This window comes from Capsicum annuum, unplaced genomic scaffold (genome assembly GCF_002878395.1).
Source record: "Capsicum annuum cultivar UCD-10X-F1 unplaced genomic scaffold, UCD10Xv1.1 ctg1490, whole genome shotgun sequence".
NCBI lineage: Eukaryota > Viridiplantae > Streptophyta > Magnoliopsida > Solanales > Solanaceae > Capsicum > Capsicum annuum.
In genome coordinates this window covers 2,715,072-2,737,520 of record NW_025820315.1, presented here as the reverse complement: position 1 = coordinate 2,737,520, position 22,449 = coordinate 2,715,072, and the positions used below count along the sequence as shown (strand labels likewise).

The window sequence follows — 22,449 nt, the reverse complement described above, 5'->3', positions numbered from 1 at the left end:
TTTGCTACGCTTTCTTTGGATTGAAATAGGCATAAAAATTGGGAGGGGGGGGGGGGGGATTGTTCTTCACTAAATCATACTTAATAAAATAATTCATAGCGTTTAGTTCTACTTGATAAGAAACACACTAAATGGAGGTCGTGCTTAATCTCCGATATTTACTTGATTTGCATCTTTAATATTCTTCTTAGAAGTGTTATCATCATTCCTTTCTTCTTCTTTTTATTCTTCTTCATCTTCGAGCATCAGTTTATCGAGTTTAATATGATCCAACTTTGCCAATTTCTTGTACCTACAAAACTTGTTCAGAAGTTGTTGGTGTGCTCCTATTAGCAATGCAGCACAATCAAATCAATATAAGTTTCACTCATTTTCAAGAGAAAGTTCAGTCGAGGTCGAATTTTAAATGGACAAAATATATGCTGACGGTAAGTGGTATTAAATCGCTAATTTTCCATGTGGACACTGATGTCGACTGACAATATGGCATTTTTTGTCCATGTGGCATGCTTGATGTCATTTAGTTAGGTATTTTTGAGTCAAAAATTTAATGGAGGAGTATTTTTGATTCAGAAAACTAACAGATTTTTGCTTCATTTAAGATAGTTTAAGAGAATTTTTGACCCATTTCTGATAAATAAATTTTATAAATCCAATGATTTATCAATTTCTTTTTTCAAAAAAATCCTTCTTTTAATGAGTTTCAACTATCTTTAGCTTTATGAAAAGTATGGCAAGAAACAATAGGGAGAAATACATCATTTCACCCTTGAACTTGTTCGCATAACTTACTTTAGACCCTAAACTACACGAGTAATTATATACCCCTCTTAATAACTTTAAAGTGAATTTTATAGCAGCCCAAAAATATTATACCACTCTCACTCCCCCGATCGCTCATCTGCAACTCTGCTCCCACTCCACCCCCAAAACCCAAAATCTTCTTCTTCAACTCCATCCCATCCCTTTTTTTCTCTTCATAATGATTTTCGATGTAATTTTATTAGGAATTGCACAAGGAGTAATATGAAGGAAGAATTACAAGAATTCGCATACATATTCACCTTGTAAACAAATCCAAAACCACCTTCTCCAAGCTTATTTACAGAACCAGAGTTATTTGTGGCAACTTTAATTTGTGTGAAATCGTGAATTTGGATAGCAATATAAGTATATAAGTTTGATGTGGAAAGTAGTCTTTCAAAGTAATAACTACACCTAATATTCCATATGGTACAACTATTCGCATGCACTTTAATTTGGAAAAACCATTTCATTTGTCACTCATTTTGATACAACTACAAGAATCACCCAGATTGCAACACACAAAGTTCTAATAACATTTTATAGGCATAAATAAAAATTAATGAAAAAATATTTTGATATATATTTTATTGGAGATGGTGAGAAAAGAGGAAGGAGAAGAGAGAAGGTGGTCGGGTGTGAGGAAAATGAAGGTGGTGACTGAAAATAAGAAGTGAGCCCCACTTTTTTTAAATTTTTCTTTGCCTTAAAGCGCTATATTTATATTTTTTTTCCACATTAGCCTATTAGGGTTGTATTAAATTCAGTTAAAAGTTGTTTAGGGGGGAAATAATTGCCTATAAAGTTAAAGTGACAAAGTCAGTTGTGGCTACAATTCAGGAGTGAAATGATGTATTTTCTCAACAACGGGACATGCTTGCTTGAACTATTAGAAGTGTGTCGAAGTAAATTCATCCTCTTTTAAGGAAATTAACCTCGACTCTGACGCCACCATAACTAAATCAAAGAAAAAACAACGAATTATGGATCTTAAATTCACACAAAAAATTATTGATTTTGCTATCAAAAAGAAATTACCCCAAATCGATTTCGTCTCTTTTAGAAATAGAGAATTCTTCACAAACTAAGAATCTTTTTAGTGTTGATGTCTTTTTTTTTCTAACATCTCATTTTTTATCATCATTTTACTCTGAAGAAGAAGATTAATAAAGGAAAATTGTGATAGCGGTTCACTTCCCTTTTTTTTTTGAATTAAGACGATTGTCAAGCTTATTTTCTTTTTCAGAAAAACAAACTGATTGGATCGATACAGATGGATAACTCATGACTTGCAAAATCTAACAGGCCAACACCCTGAAATTGTTGATTAAGACATTACAAATCCAACTAATAAAGATTTGAAGAACAAAATATACCTAACTACTACTAAATTATATCAATTATCAATTAAAAAATTGTGATATAAATTATATTTTTTAATTGAGTATGGATTCGAGCTTACCACAAGGCTCGTAAAACTAGTAGTCATATGTAACACGTGTTTTGAGCAAAACAAAAATACATGGCACACCAAATCACAATCAAACAAAAAGAAGTACTTCCTCCATTCTATTTTATGTGTTGTCATTTTTTTTTGTCCGTCCCAAAAAAAAGTATCACCTTTCCTTATTTGGTAATTATTTAATGACATTATTCTCATTTTACCTTAATAGGTTTCACTTATAAAAAAAAGATAACTAAAAAGTAAATGTGGTAAAATAATAAAGAATAAAGAAGAAGAGTAAAGAGAGAATAGATAGTAATTCTTGTTTCTCTTGAGGGATGATTTACAAAGAAAGAAGTCCTTCTATTTATAGAGGAAATCTACTCCTAGTTTCTAAGTAAAAGACAGATACTTCAAATCCTGATAGATATCAACTAGATCTTGATAGACATTCACTATAATGTAAATACATTTATAGCACTCTCCCTTGAATGTATAATTGATAGATAATGTGCCTCATTAAAACCTTACTAGAAAAAAATAATAGGAAAAAAATTTAATGAAGGAAAAAGAGTACACATTTATAACAATACACATATAGGCCGCCTCATTAAAAACCTTACAAGGAAAATCCAGTGGGACAAAACCTCATAAGGAAAAAAGAGTACAACGTATTAACTCCTCCTAATGAGATCATCCTTGAACCTTTGCATCATGATCTTGTGCATCATCTTCTTGAAAGTTACAATTGGAGTAGACTTGGTGAATAAATCAGTCACATTGTCACTTGAACGAATCTATTGCATGTTAATATCACCATTTTTTTGTAGCTCATTTATGTAGAAAAGCTTTGGCAAAATGTGCTTCGTTCTATCTCTTTTTATGAACCTTCTTTTAGATGTGTTATGTATGTTGCATTATCTCTGTATAAAATTGTGGGTAGATTGGCATATTTCACACCACATTTTTCTTGAATGAGATGTATCATGGACCTCAATCATACACATTCTCGGCTTGCTGCATGAATAGCTATCAGCTCATCATGATTCAATGAAGTGGCTATGATAGACTGCTTTGTATATCTTCAAGATATGAAAGTACCACCACATATGAACACATAACTTGTTTGAGACCGAACTTTATGCGAGTCGGATAAATACCTAACATCAGCATGACCAATAAGATCAGGACTGCAATCTTTAGAATAAAATAAATCCATGTCTTTTATCCCATTTCAATGTCTTTTATTCATTAATCGTATACCGCACATCAAAACTATTAGATGAAATAGTTGGTTCCTGACCTTGAACCAATTGGGAGGGCAAAATAATCATAATTTATTGGTCTAATGCATACAAGTATACGCAACATACCATATTTCAGACCAACAAATGAAGCTTTGTTCTCATTAGTAATGGTTTAGCTATTATCGAAGGTATTCAATGCCAAATCATTATTATTAAGACGAATTGTCTTGATTTCACAATCTGAAAGTTATGCTCTTAACTCAATTTTATTGAGCAAGCAACTTTATGAATGTCAAATTGCAGGTTGACAAGAAACGTACAAGTGATCATCTTATATTGATGCATCTTAATAGATCATATGACTGGTGAACGGGCCCATATTCACCTTTTATACTTTTCAGATTTTGAGGGATTAAATCCCAGCATTAGTTGGTCCAACCAACTTATCATGAGAATAAGCACATTAAAAGTTAATGAAGAATTTTCTAATTCTTCAATACATGTTTAATACTTAATATGCACATCTTTGGAATGTCATAATCGTTCATACCAATTTATAAACTTATTTGTACTAGTAAACTCCAAGTTTACCATGACATGTGCCTTTTACTTTAGTAAATTTCAGATTTACTATTAGGTGAATAAATGTCATATTTACTACTTTAGAAGTAGATTTTAAAATAACTCTTTTCAATTATTCAGCCTCTTTCGGAAGTGAGTTATGATACCATCGTAATCAAGCGTACGTTTGCATAATAAGCTTCTCTTCTCCAGGAATGAAATATAATCATTCCTTAAGCCTATTAAATTATGATAGCTTATAGCCTCTTTTAAGATATTGCTAATTCAGGAGCGAATCGAGGCATACATATGGTTGTAGAGAAATTTTCTCTAACATATCTTATAATCATAATAAGCGTATAAAAATATTATCACTTTTGATGATTATATATTATACATATTGTCCTTCCACGCTTATATTCGTGCATTCAATCACTTGTCTTCTTTTGGATATATTATGCACTGATATTACATACACTTCAAGAATGAAGTAAGTTGTCATAGTTCAGACTTATCATATGTTGCTACCGCATTCACTTCACGGAATAAAGCATATTCAATGGGTCGGATTTCATGACTTTTTCACCAAATACCCATTATTTTGCCTTAGCCATCATAATATTATCAATATGGTGCATTTAGATTCAAACTCAACGTCTTATCCATATAAAGGCGTCTTAGGCTATAAATCAATGGGACTTGAACTCAACATCTTATCACTCCTTAAGCGTAATATTCTTCGGGAACAAATTTTAAAGTATAAATGATTTCAAACCACTAAGTTTTGCTCAGATCCAACAAACCCAACAATAATTATATCATTAGTAGTAAAAGATAAATAACATAAGGAATTACTAATCTTGAAAATTACTTTTAGATTTATAATCTTACTTTATTTGGCAGAGTCTCATGCTGATAATGTGTGGTAAAATAATAAAGAATAAAAAAAAGAGTGGAGAGAGAATAGATAGTAATTCTTATTTCTCTCAAAGGGATAATCTACAATGAAAGAAGTCGCAGAATGAAGGAATTTCTCCATTAACATAAAAATCTACACCCATTAAGTTATACATATCATGATATTTATGTTTTTTATACGAGATTCCTCAATCTCTAGTTCGATCGCAAAGCTGGTTAACAAAAATACTTGAACTATCAATTAAGAACAACAAACATAGATCAGAAGAATTTGGAATTATGTTTTCCGCACCTTATGCCTTAAACCCACTGTCAGTATGAAAGCGATGATCCCAAATGGCTACTGAAAGCGATGATCCCAAATGGCTTAGGATATGGAGCACTAGCCGTAGAATATGAATCAGAAATTCTTCACGCCTTCCTAAAAAATTTATTTCTAATTTCTGAATAAAAGACAGATACTTTAAATCTGATAGATATCAACTAAATTTTTACAAACTTTACAAAGTATCACTTATTTCTTAAACTTCTCAAATGGCGACAGACACATAAAATGAGACGGAGGTAGTACTATATTTACAACTGAACTGACACACTCACTTGAGAAGACAAAGGCATAGTGATTTTCGCCCTGATCCTTACATTGTTATTCTTACCCCAAACAAGTTCGATTTCTCATATATTTCACAAATTTTTCTTGAGAATTCAGTGGCAAGTGAAGGCGCGAGAGATGTTGTAAAAAGAGGTAATTTTTTTCTTTGTTCTTTGAGAATTTTATATGAGGTTCTGAGATGGATATTCATTGTTTCATGTTTTAATTTTGCTGAACAACCTTTGCTTCTGTGACAAAGCTGCCTCACCTAACACATCATGAAATTCTCATCTCGTCACAAAAAGAACTTTTTTTTTCGAACAGTTTTGAAATTACGTTGAGAGTAGCTTTGCGAGACATCTAGTAGTTTCAGACGAGAAAATTAAGTGGGAGTGATAAAAAAGTCTTAAAACAACTTTGACCAACTAAAGTAAAACCTTCATTTAAATTGTGATTAAGTTAATTAAGGGTGTAAAGTATACTTTTTAAATGTTTTTAAATTTTTTAAAAAGTCCTACAACTTCAAATTTCAAATTTTAGAGTTTCCTTTTCTTATCTTTCAATCTTCTTCTCTTTTTTATTCTTCCATTTTCTTCTTCTTATTTTTTTCTGTTTATATAGATTTTCCTCTTCTTCCGTCTTCTCTTTTTTTTTTCTTTCTCTTTTTATTTTGTTCTTCCTTTTTCCTTTTTTAATTTTCATGGACTATTAAAAAAAAAGAATTAAAAAGTTTGAAAAAAAAAATTGATTTTTTTTAAAAATAAATGAAGAAATAATTTAGCACACATTCAGTAACTATGAGAGTTGCTTCTGCAACTACGGCAATTATTGCAACAACTACGATTAATTGTTGCAACAACTACTATTAGTTGTTGTCTTACAACAATTATCGAAGTTATTGTAGAAATTATTCAAGTTGCTGCAACAATTATCGAAGTTGCTGCAGCAACTTCGATACTTAATTTCTGAAAAAAGATCTGATTGTAGGAGAAGCCCACGAAAAAGTGATATTAATGGTAAAAATGGAGGTGGTGGTGTTGGTGGTGACGCCGAATGAGAAGGTGACATTTGTTGTGGTGTTGATAGCGACGGTGGAAGAGGAGAAAGAAGAAAAATAACCGATAGTTGTAGAGGGAGGAAATAATGGTGAATCTAGAAGAGCTGACAATGGTAATGATAGTGATAGTGGAGTAAGAGGAGGTGGCAGCGGTAGGCGGCAACAAAAAAGGTGTGGAGGAGGAGTGGTGGTGATGGTGTAGATATGAGGTAGGGATGTTTGTGTAAATAATAAAACTTGAGGATTTTAAAATTAATGTCATTAACACTAATCTTGTGTCACTCTTTTTTTAGTTTTGAAACCTTTTTGTCACCCTTAATTAATTTGCCCGTCTCAGACTCTGTCTTCGAATCTTATGCCCCCTTCCTGGCTTGCAGTTAAGTAGATTTGAGTTTCTGAGAATCATTTGTTTTAGTTTCTTTTAGCAAGAATTGGTTGTGATTTGAATATTTGTACGTGTGGCGAAGTCATTTGAGTTTATGAATTGGTTCTATATTGCAGCACATCCTTTCTCCAGAAATAGAAAAGAAGAGAACAAGTTCAATAGATTTCACAAAATAAGTTTTCTTGAGAATTCAGTGGCAAGTCAAGGCGTGAGACATGTTGCAAACTGAGGAAATTCTTTAGTATGTTAGTGTTTCTAGGATTGTTTCATATTTTAATTTTTTTAGACTATTGTCGTTGTTTCAGAATTTTGATACGAGATGGATGTTCATTGCTTTGCTTATGTGACAAAGCCGCCACACGTGAGACTGGCCAGCTTTAATTATATCTCTAAAAATTATGGGTCATCTGAGGTAGTTGGTGCTGTTTTTATGCCATTATTATACCAATATTCCTCTCCATGTTACTCATGGGGAAGAAGAAGGCAAAACTGAGAGGTGTTCCGGTTCAAGTTGGTGGTGAAGCAGGTCTTGCAATGCGCAATGCTAAATCAGCCAGGTTAATTGAAGTTCCCTGGGAAGGGGCTAGTACTGTACCAGATTAAAAACATTCATCTGATCGTTGTCTTGGAACTAGAAAACTAGTTAGCAGGGACTTTGTTACTGCAAGTGATGGAAGGAAGTTTGAGAAACTTCACTTGGGGGAGTATCAGTGGGAGTCTTATGGGCAAGTATTTGATCACGCTTGCAACTTCACTTCTGGTCTTATTCATTTTAGTCATGATGTGGGCACTTGTGCTGCTATCTTCACAGAGACTCATCCTGAGTGACTCGTTGCCTTTCAGGTATGCAAGTTGTAGACTAGTACAGTCCCTTATGCTGTGTTCCTAGTTCTTATATTGTGAGATACAACAGTTTTCACAATGAAATTATTGTACTCAGAGATGCTTCCGGTAGAATATTACTGTTGTTACAATTTATGCTTCCTTGGCCGATGATGCACTTATCCATTCATGCAATGAGGTGATCCAGTTTTCTTATTCATTCTGTCTATGCATTTTCCCTTTGCTATTTGATGCGTCATATGACGTGATGAATTGAATTCACTTGTGACCATTGACAGATTCAGGTACCTACATTGATATGCGATGCCAAGCAACTGAAAAAGTGGCTTCTGTTAGTTTGAGCCTGAAAACCGTCAAGAATTTCATCTATTTTGAGGATAACGAGACGGCAACAGATTCCGCACATATTGACAGCTGGAGGGTGTCGTCTTTCTCAGAAGTTGAAAAGCTGGGTAAAAATGGTCCTGTGATCATCTATACAAGTGGCAGTATAGAATTTCCTAAGGTCTGACTCCTACTTTCTATTGATCCATTTCTCCTGATGAACTGGAAGGCAATATAAAAATATGACCACTGTATGTCTCTTTTAGGCTATGGCTAGTTTGTTATTACGGGTTATGCTACCTGAGGCTGATAATATATGGGATTGTTGAATCCATTAAGCTTTGGTTATCAGAGCACTGGTAATTTGTAAATTCAAAAAGTTATCCAGGGTGAGATGCCATTCCAAGAAATAAAAAGAAGAAAGAAAAAAGTGTATTTCGGCTCTGGCATGGTGTCACTTAAACACACCCATAGTGTAGATTGCACTACTTCTTCCTAAATGTCTATCCTTCCACTGATGCTTGTTGCCTTTTTGACCCTTTTTTTAAAACCAGCTGAGTAATTGTGTATTTTATCCTTTTTGATTACGGAAAGACTACTGCTCTTAATTTATTGTTTGTCTATGTTCTATAGGGTGTTTATGATAACTCATGGAAACATTGTGGCCACTTCAGTTTCTGTTAGGATTGTGATTCTAAAACTTGGAAGCGATGATGTCCATTTCGCTTACCGTCCTTTTGCTCACGTATTTGAGTTGGCTTCCGAGGTAACAACTTAGGAGTACATCTTCTGTTTGTTAAGTTTATGTTTTACCTAGCAAATGATTATTGTCGTTCTAAGTGATTGTGCTTTGCAGACTGCAATGTTGACTGCAGGTTCTTGCATTGGTTATGGCTCAGCTCTCACAATGGACGGACACTTCTAACAAAGTCATGAGACCAAGGGAGATGCTACAGCTTTAAAACCTACTTTAATGGCAGAAACTCCAGCCATTCTGGATCATGCTGTTATTAAGAAGGTTTCCACCAACATTCCAGTCTTAGATTCTAGTGAGAAGAGCATAATTAGTTTGAGAACGGGCCTAAATAGATTCAACGGGGACTAATTGTTGTTTATATTTTTCGTGATGCTAGGTTGAGGGGAAGGCAGGTTCTGCCAAGAAACTTTTCCTCATTGCCTTTAACCATCGATTGGCTGCTATGGAAGGCAGCTGGTTTGGAGCTTGGGGTCTAGAGAAACAATTGTAGAATATCATTTTATTTAAAAAGCTGAGGGCTGTGCTTGGAGGAGATATCCGTTTCATGCTTTGTGGTGGTACTCCTCTATCAGGAGATACTCAAAGATTTATCAACATTTGTATGTGGGGTAATTCTTCTCACTCCTGATGCTGGTCTTTATTATCCATTCTGTATACGTTCTCTTGCTTGCAAAGATATCTGCTCCTAGTATGACTTGCCTGTGGTTAAGCTACAAATTTGACAAATGTTTTTAATTTAAAATTTTTTGTGACAACTTGCTGTACAGCTCCTATTGGTCAAGGGTATGGCTTGACAGAGACATTTGCTGGAGCTGCTTTCTCTGAGTGGCATGATCCTTCCGTGCTTATTTAGTTGACAAAATGGTAACATTTGCTAAATGGATAGCCTGGTTTGGATATAGAGTTCATTTGAGAGCATCAACTGCAATCATTCATCTATAAAATAAGCACGGAAATATCGTTATGAAACTATATTAGCAAGTTGTTCTGAATAGATATAATCTGGGGAAATCTTTATAAAAGATCAATATTTCGCATTAACTTCATATCTGTTAGTTTCTACCTTTTCCTTCCCTTTATATTTTTGACAATCCTGCAGGTTTCTGTAGAAACTATGCTTTCAGTCTTCTGATACCATCTTCTGTTGTATGCCATGAGAACGTGAGGATAATTTCATTTTTTTGGTCAAGGTTTTAGGCAAAGCACATGTCTTTGTTTTCTAAAAGGAGAAAAAATAAGCACGGAACTACAAATAATTTATACAGTAAAGTTAATGAATTAGAGACGTGCAAGAAAATTTTTCTGTTTATTAATGTCCTTTTTTTAGTTTTTCTCTTTTTTCACGACTTATGATTTCTCTGATAAACAACAAACTTTCCAACAAGGCAAGACAAAAGAGGAAAATCAGGAGAAACTAAAGAGGACATCAGCCTCTCATACACCAAATTATTCTTGTTTCTGGAAAACTCTCCAATGAGCCAGCATGCACCTTCATACATCTCCCACTTTAGTGGTCCCAATTGTCAACTCTGCCAAGAGCCTTCTCCACTTTGTGATAATGAATATCTTACGGGTTGGATTAACGTGACTCTTTTAGGATGTTATCTATTTTGTAGAAACCCTCAATGTTTGACTCTTTTAGGATGTTATCCATTTTGTAGAAATCCTCGATGTTGATAATCTTTTTTGTGTTTTGTCAATGTTTATTTATCAAACCAATGACTTCAAAATTTCACCAAAATTTTTTATTTCTCATTTTTTGTTTTTAACCACTCCAATCCCTCCATCCTGTCCTACTCCGCCCCCACCATACGAGGTTCGATCAACAGCCCATACCGGAGACACATGCTAAAGGATAGGGCACACAATAAAGACCTAATGGTTACGCTTGTAATGTTCTACCACTAGAATAATCCTCACTCGTCAAGTTGTGTCTTCCATGAATGAAGCTTCGTAATTGTAGTTGATCCATTTAATTAGAAGCTCAACCTAAATTTCTGTGGTAGATTATGTCCTTTTCTTTAAAGGAAAAAAACTGAGAACCACTATCTAGTCTTCTTATGAATTCTACACAAGGAACTAGTTTCACATTATTCAGTGTTACTTAGATTAAAGTGTCTAGATTGCGTTGTCAGGGTATTTATAGTTGCTCTTTCCTCACATATATAATTTATTGTACTTAAACTATGTTGCATAAGTTGAATTTAAATGGAGAAACATGGTCCAAGAAGCGATCGATAGTCGTGAAAGTTCCAGTTGTTCTTAAACATGGTCTCGGTTATAGATTGTGAAACTTAAACAATCTAATTGAAATCCGAAACAACTTTAGGTTTGTGGAACTTAATGATTTTCAGAGAAACGTCATAGTACATTAATCAAGAAAACATATATGGATCCATGATGTTTTCTTGAATTATCTTTAGTGGGATGACTGAATTTTAGGTGAAATTTATTTCTTTTCTTTGCATTGTGCTCTCTCTCACATTATTTGCTAAAAATAAATGTGGATTGCAGTTGAGAGTGGACCAGTTTCTTAAGGCTACTTTATACTCCAATTACGCAGTGTGTATGTATATAGCCAAAAATTTTATTTTCTTGATGTATAACAATGAAGATATAATGAGATATTTATAGGAGGAGGGTGATTGCACAAGCATGACATAAGTATGATGCATGTCATACGTGCAGGTCTCATTCATGCACGTGTGACAAGTTTCATCCATGAACTTATTAATATGTCAAGTGACACCTCTTATGCATGCTTTGGTAAGTGTTCGCCGTGCAAGATCCTTCTCTGAATGTGCGACACGTCCACTATGCATGGTGCATGTCATGCAATGTGATACATGTCACATTGATCAATCATGTTCACATGTGTCACACTGATCAATATGTTCACATGTCACATTTCTCAGCCACGTCCACGTGGGAGAAGGTATGGTATATATCTCAATTATTAAGTGGATTTAGTAAATTAAAAAGGCTAATTAAAGAATATAGATGAAAACTTATAGGATAACTTCTAAGGATATTAAGCAAATTCCCACTTAAAAGCGGAGAATTAAATCGGCATTTCATAATTTGGAGGTGACCATGTACAATAAAGTGGGTGAGAAATGTGACACGTATCAGCATGGTTGGTTAAAGTGACACGTATCACGTCGCATGCATGTGCTACACATGGTGGAGTTGTGTGTCACAAGCAGGGAAGGGTCTTGCATATTTGCGACTTATTGTCAAAGCACGCATAAAAAAAGTCACTTAGCTTGACACACTGGCAAGTGCATGGATGACACTTATCACTCATGCATGAATGCGGTTTGCATGTGTGACATTTATCACACTTATGTTGCGATTCCACAATCATCCTTCTTCTATAAATAGTTCACCATGACTTTATTGTTACACATCGAAAAAGAGTATTTTCAGCTATGTACATCTACTCTTGGCAGTATAAAGTAGCCTTAGAACTGGTCCTCTCTCAACTACAATTCTCTGTCATTCCCATCAAATAGCGTGAGAAAGATTGCAGTGCAAAGAAGAGAGATTAGTTTCTTCTAAACTTCAACCATTTTGCTAAAGATAATTCAATAAACATCATAAATTCAGGTATGTTTAATTTATTTAATTAATGAAATATATTGTGAAAATTATTAACTTCCACAATCTAAAGTCATGTCAAATTTCATTAGATTATGTAAGTTTCACAATCAATAATCGAGAGAAAATCCTAACTTAAACTTATAATGTAATAAAAAACGAATCTAGTACTTCGAGAACATTAAGTGAGAGTTGTTCCATATTCCTCTAGGGAAATAACTCAACACTGAACCAAGTGCACAATTCAAACTTTTTGAAATCTGAAAAACTACAGATGAGACTAGATCAATTATATAGTAATATGCACATAAATACCTAGTTTGGCAGAACATGTGTTTATGTGTGCCTAAAGTACTTAAGAAAATCCATCCCAGTATGTTACCTCTGGATCCATTCCTCCTCACACTAAAAACTAATGGAGAAGGAAACTTAGAAAGTGAATATGTGTAATTTGAGACTTTGGCACATTACCATTAATTCGAGAGTAAAATAATGTTGCGGGATTAATCATTAGCTTTTGGTATTGAGGCCTCTACAGAAATAAATGGCAACATTTTGGTTATTTCTCTTGGGTATTTAGTTTGTTATTCAAACCTTTTTATCCTACTTTGATACTCTAGATTTAATTGAAAATAACTATGAAAAGTTGGGACAACCCTAGTGCTGTTAGAGGTACTAATGATCAAGTTGTGTTGATTCGATCACTTGCACCGACTTATGAATTTAGAGTTCATTACAAATGGCTATCTATAGGAACACCAACTATACATTAATACTACACTGTAAAGGTGAGAATAAAAATATGTTCTGTGTGATTCTGGTAAAGACATGCCAACAAAGGTTTTTGAGGAAAACAAAAAACATGGCACACCAAAACACAATCAAATAAAAAGAAAAAGTAGTATTGGCATGATACTTAAGACAAATGCCGCAACTGAACCAAATGTTTTACATTGTTATTGTCACCAAATCTCCTTATTTCAGAAATTCAAAAAAAAAAAAAAGCTCCATTTTTAAAGATCTCATAAAGTTTTCGGAGAAACTAATGGCAAGTGGAGGCGTGAGACATGTTTTGATTTTGATGAACAAGCTTAAGACATCTGTGTCCCTATGTTGGTCCTAAGTTGCCTAACCTATAACACATCATGAGATTCTCTGTTTCAATTTTACATATATTTACTCTGATTTTTCAAGAACAGGGTCGAATAGTGGCTGCTATTGCTATGAGATTTCAATCGCAGAAATAAAAAAAAGAAGAGAAGTTCAATTTCATGATGAAATTTCTGACAGTGCTCTTGAGAATTTAGTGGCAAGTGAAGGCGTATTGTTGCTTCAGAATTTTGATATGAGATTCTAATATGGATGTTCATTGTTTAAGACCTTAATTTTGATTGAAGGTCTTTTCGCATAAAAGTTATCTTATTCCAACTCATTTAGCTTTTTCCCACCTTTTAACTCAGCCCAACTTTCCCATTTAACACCCACAAGCTTCCAATGAAGCTTTGTAACTGTAGTTGAATAATTTAGAAGCTCACCATAGGTGTGTGAGCTATATTGTACTTTGTGATAACAATTAACATACACCTGAAAGATATAGTTAGTGTGTGAGTATGAATGTGTAAAGACTCACACTTACAATGACACTTTTTGGATGTTATCCGTTTATAAATTGGTGATGTGTAAATGTACAAGTGATTCTTTGAAGAGAAAGCAAATATTGTAGAAACCCTTGATGTTGATGCAATTTTGTTTGGGTTTTGTCAAAGTTTCTTTAGTTGAGTTTCACAAAAAAAGTTTATCTCTCTCCTTTTCTCAACTACCCTAGCTTCTCCAACACACATCTTGTCCCTACTCCACCCCAACCCACTACTGGAAACATGTTGCTACTCCTTCACAAATGGGGACTTTGGAAAGAAACATAATAACACAGAGACATAATGTTTGCAATTATAATGTTCTCACATTAGAATATTCGTCACTCATCAAGTTATGTCTTCCATGAAATTATGAAGCTTTGTAAATACAGTTGATCCATGTCGAAGCTTAAACTAAATATTTGATGTATCTTATTTGTACTTTGTCATAATGAGTTTCTTTTGGGTATGGTAATATGTTACCCTTTTTGGATGTTTTCCATTTGCACATAGTTAATGTGTAGAGGTACAAGTGGTTCTTTAAAGGGGGGAAAACAAGAACTTCTATCTTGCCTTCTTATGAATTGCACTCAAGGAACTAGTTTCACATTCAATGTTACTTAGTTTCAGGTGTCTAGGATTGCGTTATCTGTGTCCTTAATAGTTTTTCTTTCCTCATATATATAATTTATTGTACTTGAACTATGTTGCATAAGCTGAATTTAAATAGAGAAACATGGTTTAAAAGTCATTCTACTGATAGTCGTGGAAGTCCCCGTTGGTCTTAATCATGATCTCGACTCGATTATAGATTGTGAAACATAAACAATCTAATTGATATCCAAAATGACTTTATGATCATGGGACTTTACGATTTTCCAAATACATCATATTATATTAATCAAAAAAGCATACATGGATTCATGATGTTTTCTTGAATTATCATTAGTGGAATGATTGAACTTTAGGATAAACTGATTTTTCTTCTTTGCACTTTGTTTTTTCTCTCATTTTTTGATTGGAATAACCATAAGTGCAGTTTAGAGAGGACCAGTTTCTTAAGGTTATCTTATGGCCCAATTACACATAAAGTATATGTATATAGCTAAAATATTATTTTTACACATAAAGTATATGTATATAGCTAAAATATTATTTTTCTGACGTATAATATTAAAGTTATAATAAGCTATAACACACAAGGATGATTGCGCAAGCACGATATAAGCATGATGTGTCTCACACATGCAAATCTCATTCATGCATGTTTGACAAGTGTCATTCATGGATTTTGCAATGTGTCAAGTGACACGTCTTATGCATACTTTGACGAGTGCTAGCCATCCAAGATCACTCTAGATATGTGATACATGTCCACTATGCATGATGCGTGTCATGCAATGTGACACGTGTCACACTTACCTATCATTTTGACATGTGTCACATTTCTTAGCCATACGGGATAATATAAGATATATATCTCATTAATTTAGTAGGATAATTAAATAGTGAGGGCTAATTAAAGGATATTGGTTTAAACTTATAGGTTAACTTTTAAGACAATGAAGCAACTTCCCACTTTGATGGGAGGTGGAGAATAAATGGCTATTTTATAATTTGGAGGTGTTCATGTACGATAAAAATGTGACATGTGTCACCATGATTGGTTAGAATGATACGTCTTATGTTGCATGATATGTGCTACACTTGATGAACATGTGTTGTATATTAGGGAGAGGTCTTGCATATCTACCACTTGTCAAAGCATGCATAAGAAGTGTTATTTGACATATTTGGAAGCATATGGATGTCACTCATGCATGAAAGTGGTTTGCATGTGTGGCATGTGTCACACTTATGTTAAATAGCTCAGTGTTACTTTATTCTGACACATCAAGGAAAGTACTTTTCAGCTATATGTATCTACTTTATGAGTAATTGGACTATAAAGTATCCTTAAGAAATTGAGCCTCTCTCAACTGCAATTCTCTATTATTCTAATCAAATAGCGTGTGAAAGATCGCAATGCAAAAGAGAGAAATCAGTTTCTCCTAAATTTTAATTATTTTACTAATGATATTAAGAAAACAATATGAATTTGGATATGTTTTCTTGATTAATGTAATATGATTTTTTTGTGTAAATCATTAAGTTTCACTATCTAAAAGTCATGTTATATATACGTATATATATGTATGTATGGATATTCAAAGGTAAGTTTACTATTTTTAGAACATTCAGGAGAGTTGTTCTCTATTCCTCTAGGTAGATAATACTAAACCAAGTACACAATTAAACCTTTTTGAAACATGGGAGTGATAGGGAGAATTATGTAAAGGAGAAAATAATAGCTAGAAACTTTCATAAATTTACTTCTGAACTTCAAAGCCTATATATAGGCAAACACTTAACAGAGTACTTTCACTAAAACAGGACACATCAGTCCACGTTAACTCATGTCTCCTAACAGAAACATAACACATTACTCCACTAATTACTAGAAATCAGTAAAACATGCAATTGACTCAACTTAAAATATTAAAACTCCTAAAGACTAAGTCAAAGTAACAGACTAAAAATTCCAACAATTCCCCCTTAAACTGATGTTTGCTAACAGTCAGTTTACATCTTTGATTGTGTCGATGTCTAGCAGACTTCTATGTTTCATAAATGACTCTGTCTTTAGGGCCTTGGTGAAAATATCGACAACTTGATCTTCACTCGTGCAGTAAATTAGATCAAATGTTCCATTATTGCTAAGATCTTGCAAGAAGTAAAACTTCACATCAATGTGCTTGCTTCTTTCACGTAGCACTGGATTCTTGGATAGTTGAATTGCTGAATCGTTGTCACAATAGATCTTGGTAGCTTCTGATTGTTTGAATTTCAACTCATCTAGAATTCTCCTCAACCAAATAGCTTGACAAGCACAAGCACAAGCAACAATAAACTTGGCTTCTGTAGTAGACAAAGTGACGATTGGTTGCTTCTTAGCTAACCATGAAATAGCACCAGACCCAAACATAAAAACATAACCTAAAGTACTTTTTCTGTCATCTTGATCACCAGCATAATCACTATCAGTAAATCCAAAAAGATTGAACTTTTCACTCTTCTTATAAAATAATCCAAAATCTCTCTTTCCTTGCAAGTAATGGAGAATTCTCTTAGCTGCCGACAAATGCATTTCTGTGGGATTCTTCATGTACCTACTGATTAAACTCACAGAGTACATTATGTCAGGCCTTGTAGCAGTGAGATACATCAAGTTGCCTATGATTTGTTTGTAAAGTATGCTATCAACCTTCTTCTCAGTATGATCTTTGTATTGCTTCAAACCAAGTTCAGCAAGAGTGTTAACTGGATTGCAATCCATCATCTGAAATTTGTCAAGAATTTTCCCTACATATTTCTTCTGAGAAATAAAAATCTCTTTATCAGATTACACCACCTCTATGCCAAGAAACTAGCGCATCAATCTGAGGTCGGATATTTCAAACTCATCCATCATCGACTTCTTAAATTCTTCAAACATGACTCACAATTTCCAGTAAAAATAAGATCATCAACATACAAGAAAATAATGAGCATCTTCCTTGATCCCCAATCTTATAAATAATGTATGCTCATAAGGACATTTTGAAAAATCAACTTTGAGAAAATACCCCTCAATTAGATTATACCAAACCCAAGGAGCTTGTTTTAGACCATAAAGGGTCTTTTTCAATTTGTAAACCTTATGCTCATTTCCAATTTTAACATAACCAAGGGGTTGTTCAAAAAATACTTGTTCCTCCAAGTACCCATGTAGTAATGCCGACTTAATATCTAGTTGGAAAATAGGCCAAGATTTCTGAGCTGCCAATGCTATAACCAATCTGATTGTATCATGCCTAGCAACGGGAGAAAATACTTAGGTATAATCGATCCCATATTGTTTCTTGTATCCCTTAGCTACTAAACGTGACTTGTACTTGTCTACTTCGCCATTTTCCTTTAAGTTCATTTGGAACACCCACTTCACTTCAATAGTTTTCTGTCCATTTAGAAGATTGAATAACTCCCAAGTATCATTTCATTCAATGACATCAATTTCATCGTCCATTGCTTTTCTCCAATTTTCTTCCTTCACAGCACTCTCAAAAGAGGTAGGATTGCCAATCTGAAAACAAAGCAAAGTGGGTTATCGGATCTTCAATTCCAGTTACCTTATAATCTTTCATCTAATTAGGCCTTCTTCTAACACGACCAACAATTTGACTTGCTTCTTTATTTGCCACAGCAACTATTGGTGGTGTTGTGGGAGTTGCATCTGAAGAATTTTCCAGTGTGCAGGGTGCTGAAAATTACTCTTGTTTAGCTTCATAATCAAAAAGGATCTGGGTAGGCTGCTACCTATTCCAATCCCAAGTCTTTTCCTCACCAAACGTAACATCCCTACTGATAATAATCCTGTTTGTCAATGGATTAAACAGTTTATATGCTTTGGAAGACTCACTTACACCAAGAAAAACACATTTTTCAGCCTTATCATCAAGTTTTTTTCTCCTCTCATCTGGGCATGAGCATATGCGATGCATCCAAATTCTAAAATAATTCACTGTTGGTTTTCTCCCACTCCATGCTTCCTCCGATGTCATATTTTTAATAGAAAAAGTTGGGCTTCTATTTAAAATATGAATACTTCAATTTATTGACTCTAGCCAGAAAGTTTTTGGAATATTTTCTCTTGCTAACAAGTTTCTCAACATGTTGAGGATGGTTCTGTTTTTCCTTTCCAATACACCATTCTGTTGTGGTGTATACGCAACTGTAAGCTCTCTCCAAATGCCATACTCTATACAAAAAACTTTGAATTTTTCTGAACAATATTCACCACCACGATCAGTTCAAAGAGCCTTAATGGCTTTTCATGATTGATTTTTCAAACGAACTTTGAAGCTTTTAAATGTCGAAAAAACTTCAGATTTTTCTTACAAATAATAGACCCATGTTTTTCTTGAAAAATCATCAATAAATGTGATTAAATATCGCTTACCTCCATTTGACGTTGGACTTATCAGACCACAAAGATCTAAATAAACTAACTCCAAGACATCCTTGGCTCTCCGCGACTTTCCTTTCGGAAATTGCGAACGTGGTTGTTTGCTAACAACACATTCTTCACAAATTTTGGAAGAAACAGCGATTTGTGGAAGACCTATGACCATGTTTTTCTGTTGGGGTGTCTTCAACCCTCCAAAAACTCAAGTGACCATACCAAAAATGCCACAATCATGAGGAATCTTTTGTTTCAACCATCAAACAAGATTTAATGTTATCAATCTTTAGTGGAAATAATCTTTTGGAGCTCATTTGAACTACCGCAATAGCTCCTCTCACGGGATCATAAATTTCACACTTACCTTTCTTCGTAGTGATGATATAACCCTTTTCTTGCAACTGACCAGCACTACGTAAATTAGCTTTCAAGTCAGGAAAATACAATACGCAAGAGATTGTTTCCACAAAACTATTCTTGGTTTTAATCCTGATATCACCTTTTCCCATCACTTCCACAGCTGAACAATCACCAAATGATACAGTAGAACGCAAACTATCATTTAAAGATGAAAAAGAAAATTTGTATCCACACATATGGTTACTGCATCCGGAATTTACATACCAAATATCAGTCAGGTATTTTGTTCTGTCATGGACAGCCATCAACAAAGTTCCTGCTTCCTTATTTTCAAAAAAATTTGCACTTTCTTATTTTTCTTGATCATTAGGTAGTCTAGTGTAACAATCTGATGCATAATGACCAAATTTGTGACATCTATAACAGTCTCCCTTGGATTTGTCATGGTCTCGACCTCTACCTTCAGATTGATCGATATTGGCTTTGAAATTCCTGCTGAAATCCCTACCTCCAAGATCTCTTCTTTCTCCTTCTCTTTCTCTGCCTCTACCTCTACCTCTTCCTTTTTCTCTATTATTGGTCGAATAAGTATCAGTAGAAGCCTTCACCATTTGCTCCTGTACTCTAAAACTTTTGGTCATCTTTTATTCATGAACTAGCAAAGAACTTTGCAATTCATCAAGAGATAGTTCATCTATATCTTTTGACTCTTCAATTAACCAGACAACATAATTATATTTTGATGTCAGAGAGCGCAAAATATTCTCCACAATGGATACTTCGTCCATCTTCTCACCGTGGAAGTGTATTTTATTAGTGTTCTCCATTGTTCTAGCACAGTAACTCAATACAGATTCTCCTTCTTTCATTTGTAAAGTTTCAAAATCTCTTCTCGAAGCTGTGCACGCTTCACTCTGGCAGTGCCTTGGTACTTTTTCTTTATGGAATCCCAAATATCCTTAGAAGTTTCTTTGCAAAGAATAGTTTCTAGAATGGGACGATCGATAGCCTGAAAGAGATAATTCTTCGCTTTCAAATCTTTTAGCTTTCTCGTTTCCAACTCATCCTTTTGAGTATTCGTCAATGTTTTACCTTCCATCGGAATTCCGATGCTGTCCTCAACAATTGGTCAGTACTCCTTAGATCGTAAGAAATTCTCCATCAGCATGCTCCAATGATCATAATGACCATCAAAGTGAGGAATTGTTGTTTACACTAAATTAATTTCAGTAGCCATCTGATAAGGAAAAAAGAAATTATATGTGGCTGTTCACTTGTTTTCCCTCTTACTATAACCTAGCTCGGATACCTCTGATAGGGAGAATATAAGATACGTAAAAGAGAAAATAATAGCTGGAAACTTTGATAAATTTATTTCTGAACTTCAAAGCCTATATATAGGCAAACGCTTAACAGAGTACTTTCACTAAAACAACACACACATCAGTCCACGTTAACTCATGACTCCTAACAGAAACATAACACATTACTCCACTAATTACTAGAAATCAGTAAAACATGCGATTGACTCAACTTAAAATATTAAAACTCCTAAAGACTAGGTCAAAGTAATAGACTAAAAATTCTAACAGGGAGACTACAGATAATATTATATTAATTCTAGGAATATGCACATGAATACCTAGTTTGGCATAAGACATAGCCTTAATTAGTTGACAAATCCATCCTGGTTATAACCTATGCATCCATTCCTCCTCACTGTGAAAACCAATGGAGAAGCAAACTTTGAAAGCAAATATGTCTAATTTGAGACCTATGACACATTATCACTAATTTGAGAGTAAAATCAAGTTGCAGAATTAAGAATTAGCTTTTGGTATTAATGCTGCTAAAGAAATGAATGGCAAAAATTTGGTTATTTCTATCGAGTATTTAGTTTGTGATTTAAACCTACTTATCCTTCTTTGATACTATAATTTTAATTGAAAATAACTATGAAAAGTTGGGACAAACCTAGTGCTATTAGAGGTACTAATGATCAAGTGTTGATTCGCTCGCATCAACTTATGAATTTAGAGTTCATTACTGCATCTGAATCTCCTTCACTGATTACGATGATTAGGAGACTGCTACTTATTTTTGAAGAGTTAGTGGTTACAACACTCACGATTACAGAGAATAATTACATTGATGCATACATACTAGTAGCAGTTGTTATGTATGACATCCGTTTAATTGTGATCATTAATTTTCTATTGATTGAGCCCTTTCTTGTAGATCTGAAAAGAAGCAAAGCACCTACTAGTTACCTCCTTCTGGACTGAGGAGGACAGTGTTCAAGAATTCCCTGGCCATCTACTCCTTGGATAGTAAAATACACGAAAATTGCAACGTTGCTTCAAGATATCATCCAACATTATAAAGAATTATCTGATGGTACAAATACAATTGGGTCTACAAATGCTCCATTGGCTCAATATAGTGAGGCAAAGGAACGACATTTCCAAACTCGATTGCATTTACATTTTCTTTGACTTATGGTGTATAGTCACTTTGTGTATCGAGGTAATGGAACCTTTTTCCCGACTCTATATCATTTACATCCTTAACAATATACATTTATTTATATTGAGAATAGAATAAGACAACAAAGAGGTGATGCTTGGACAAATGAGGAAAAACGTGAATATCCCATATATATTCATGGATCATTGGTCGAATGATTTTCATATTCTAATGAAAAGGGTTTTCTTAACTTACGATCTGCTGGAATGTCTATGCGACTAAATGTTTCTTTCTTGTTTAGTTTTATTGTGATAGAAAAATAAATTGCAGCAATAATGAAAAGAAAGAAACTCTGCAAGTGTGGACTTTTTCTCTGTATTCAAGTTACGAATGTGAAATTACATGAGTCCTTAAAT

General features: G+C 34.0%; 2 protein-coding genes, 1 long non-coding RNA gene and 1 pseudogene across 3 annotated transcripts; 2 read left to right on the top strand and 2 right to left on the bottom strand.

Moving 5' to 3' along the window:
- The first annotated feature begins 6,363 nt into the window (after positions 1-6,363).
- On the top strand, positions 6,364-10,132 carry LOC124890286 (annotated as a pseudogene).
- A 2,091-nt stretch (positions 10,133-12,223) lies between these two features.
- LOC124890285 lies at positions 12,224-14,251 on the top strand. Its single transcript, XR_007049092.1, has 2 exons — positions 12,224-12,541; positions 13,732-14,251. It is a non-coding gene; the product is annotated as an uncharacterized LOC124890285 (long non-coding RNA).
- Positions 14,252-16,783: 2,532 nt separating this feature from the next.
- On the bottom strand, positions 16,784-17,542 carry LOC124890277 (secreted RxLR effector protein 161-like). The gene has a single exon (XM_047402120.1). It carries the CDS (start codon positions 17,540-17,542, stop codon positions 16,784-16,786), a length of 759 nt encoding a protein of 252 aa, XP_047258076.1.
- Positions 17,543-19,440: 1,898 nt separating this feature from the next.
- Positions 19,441-20,436, bottom strand: LOC124890276. Its single transcript, XM_047402119.1, has 3 exons — positions 20,235-20,436; positions 19,971-20,137; positions 19,441-19,890 (listed from the first exon to the last, which is right to left on the bottom strand). Exons 1-3 carry the CDS (start codon positions 20,434-20,436, stop codon positions 19,441-19,443), a joined length of 819 nt encoding a protein of 272 aa, XP_047258075.1.
- Between the last annotated feature and the right edge of the window lie 2,013 nt (positions 20,437-22,449).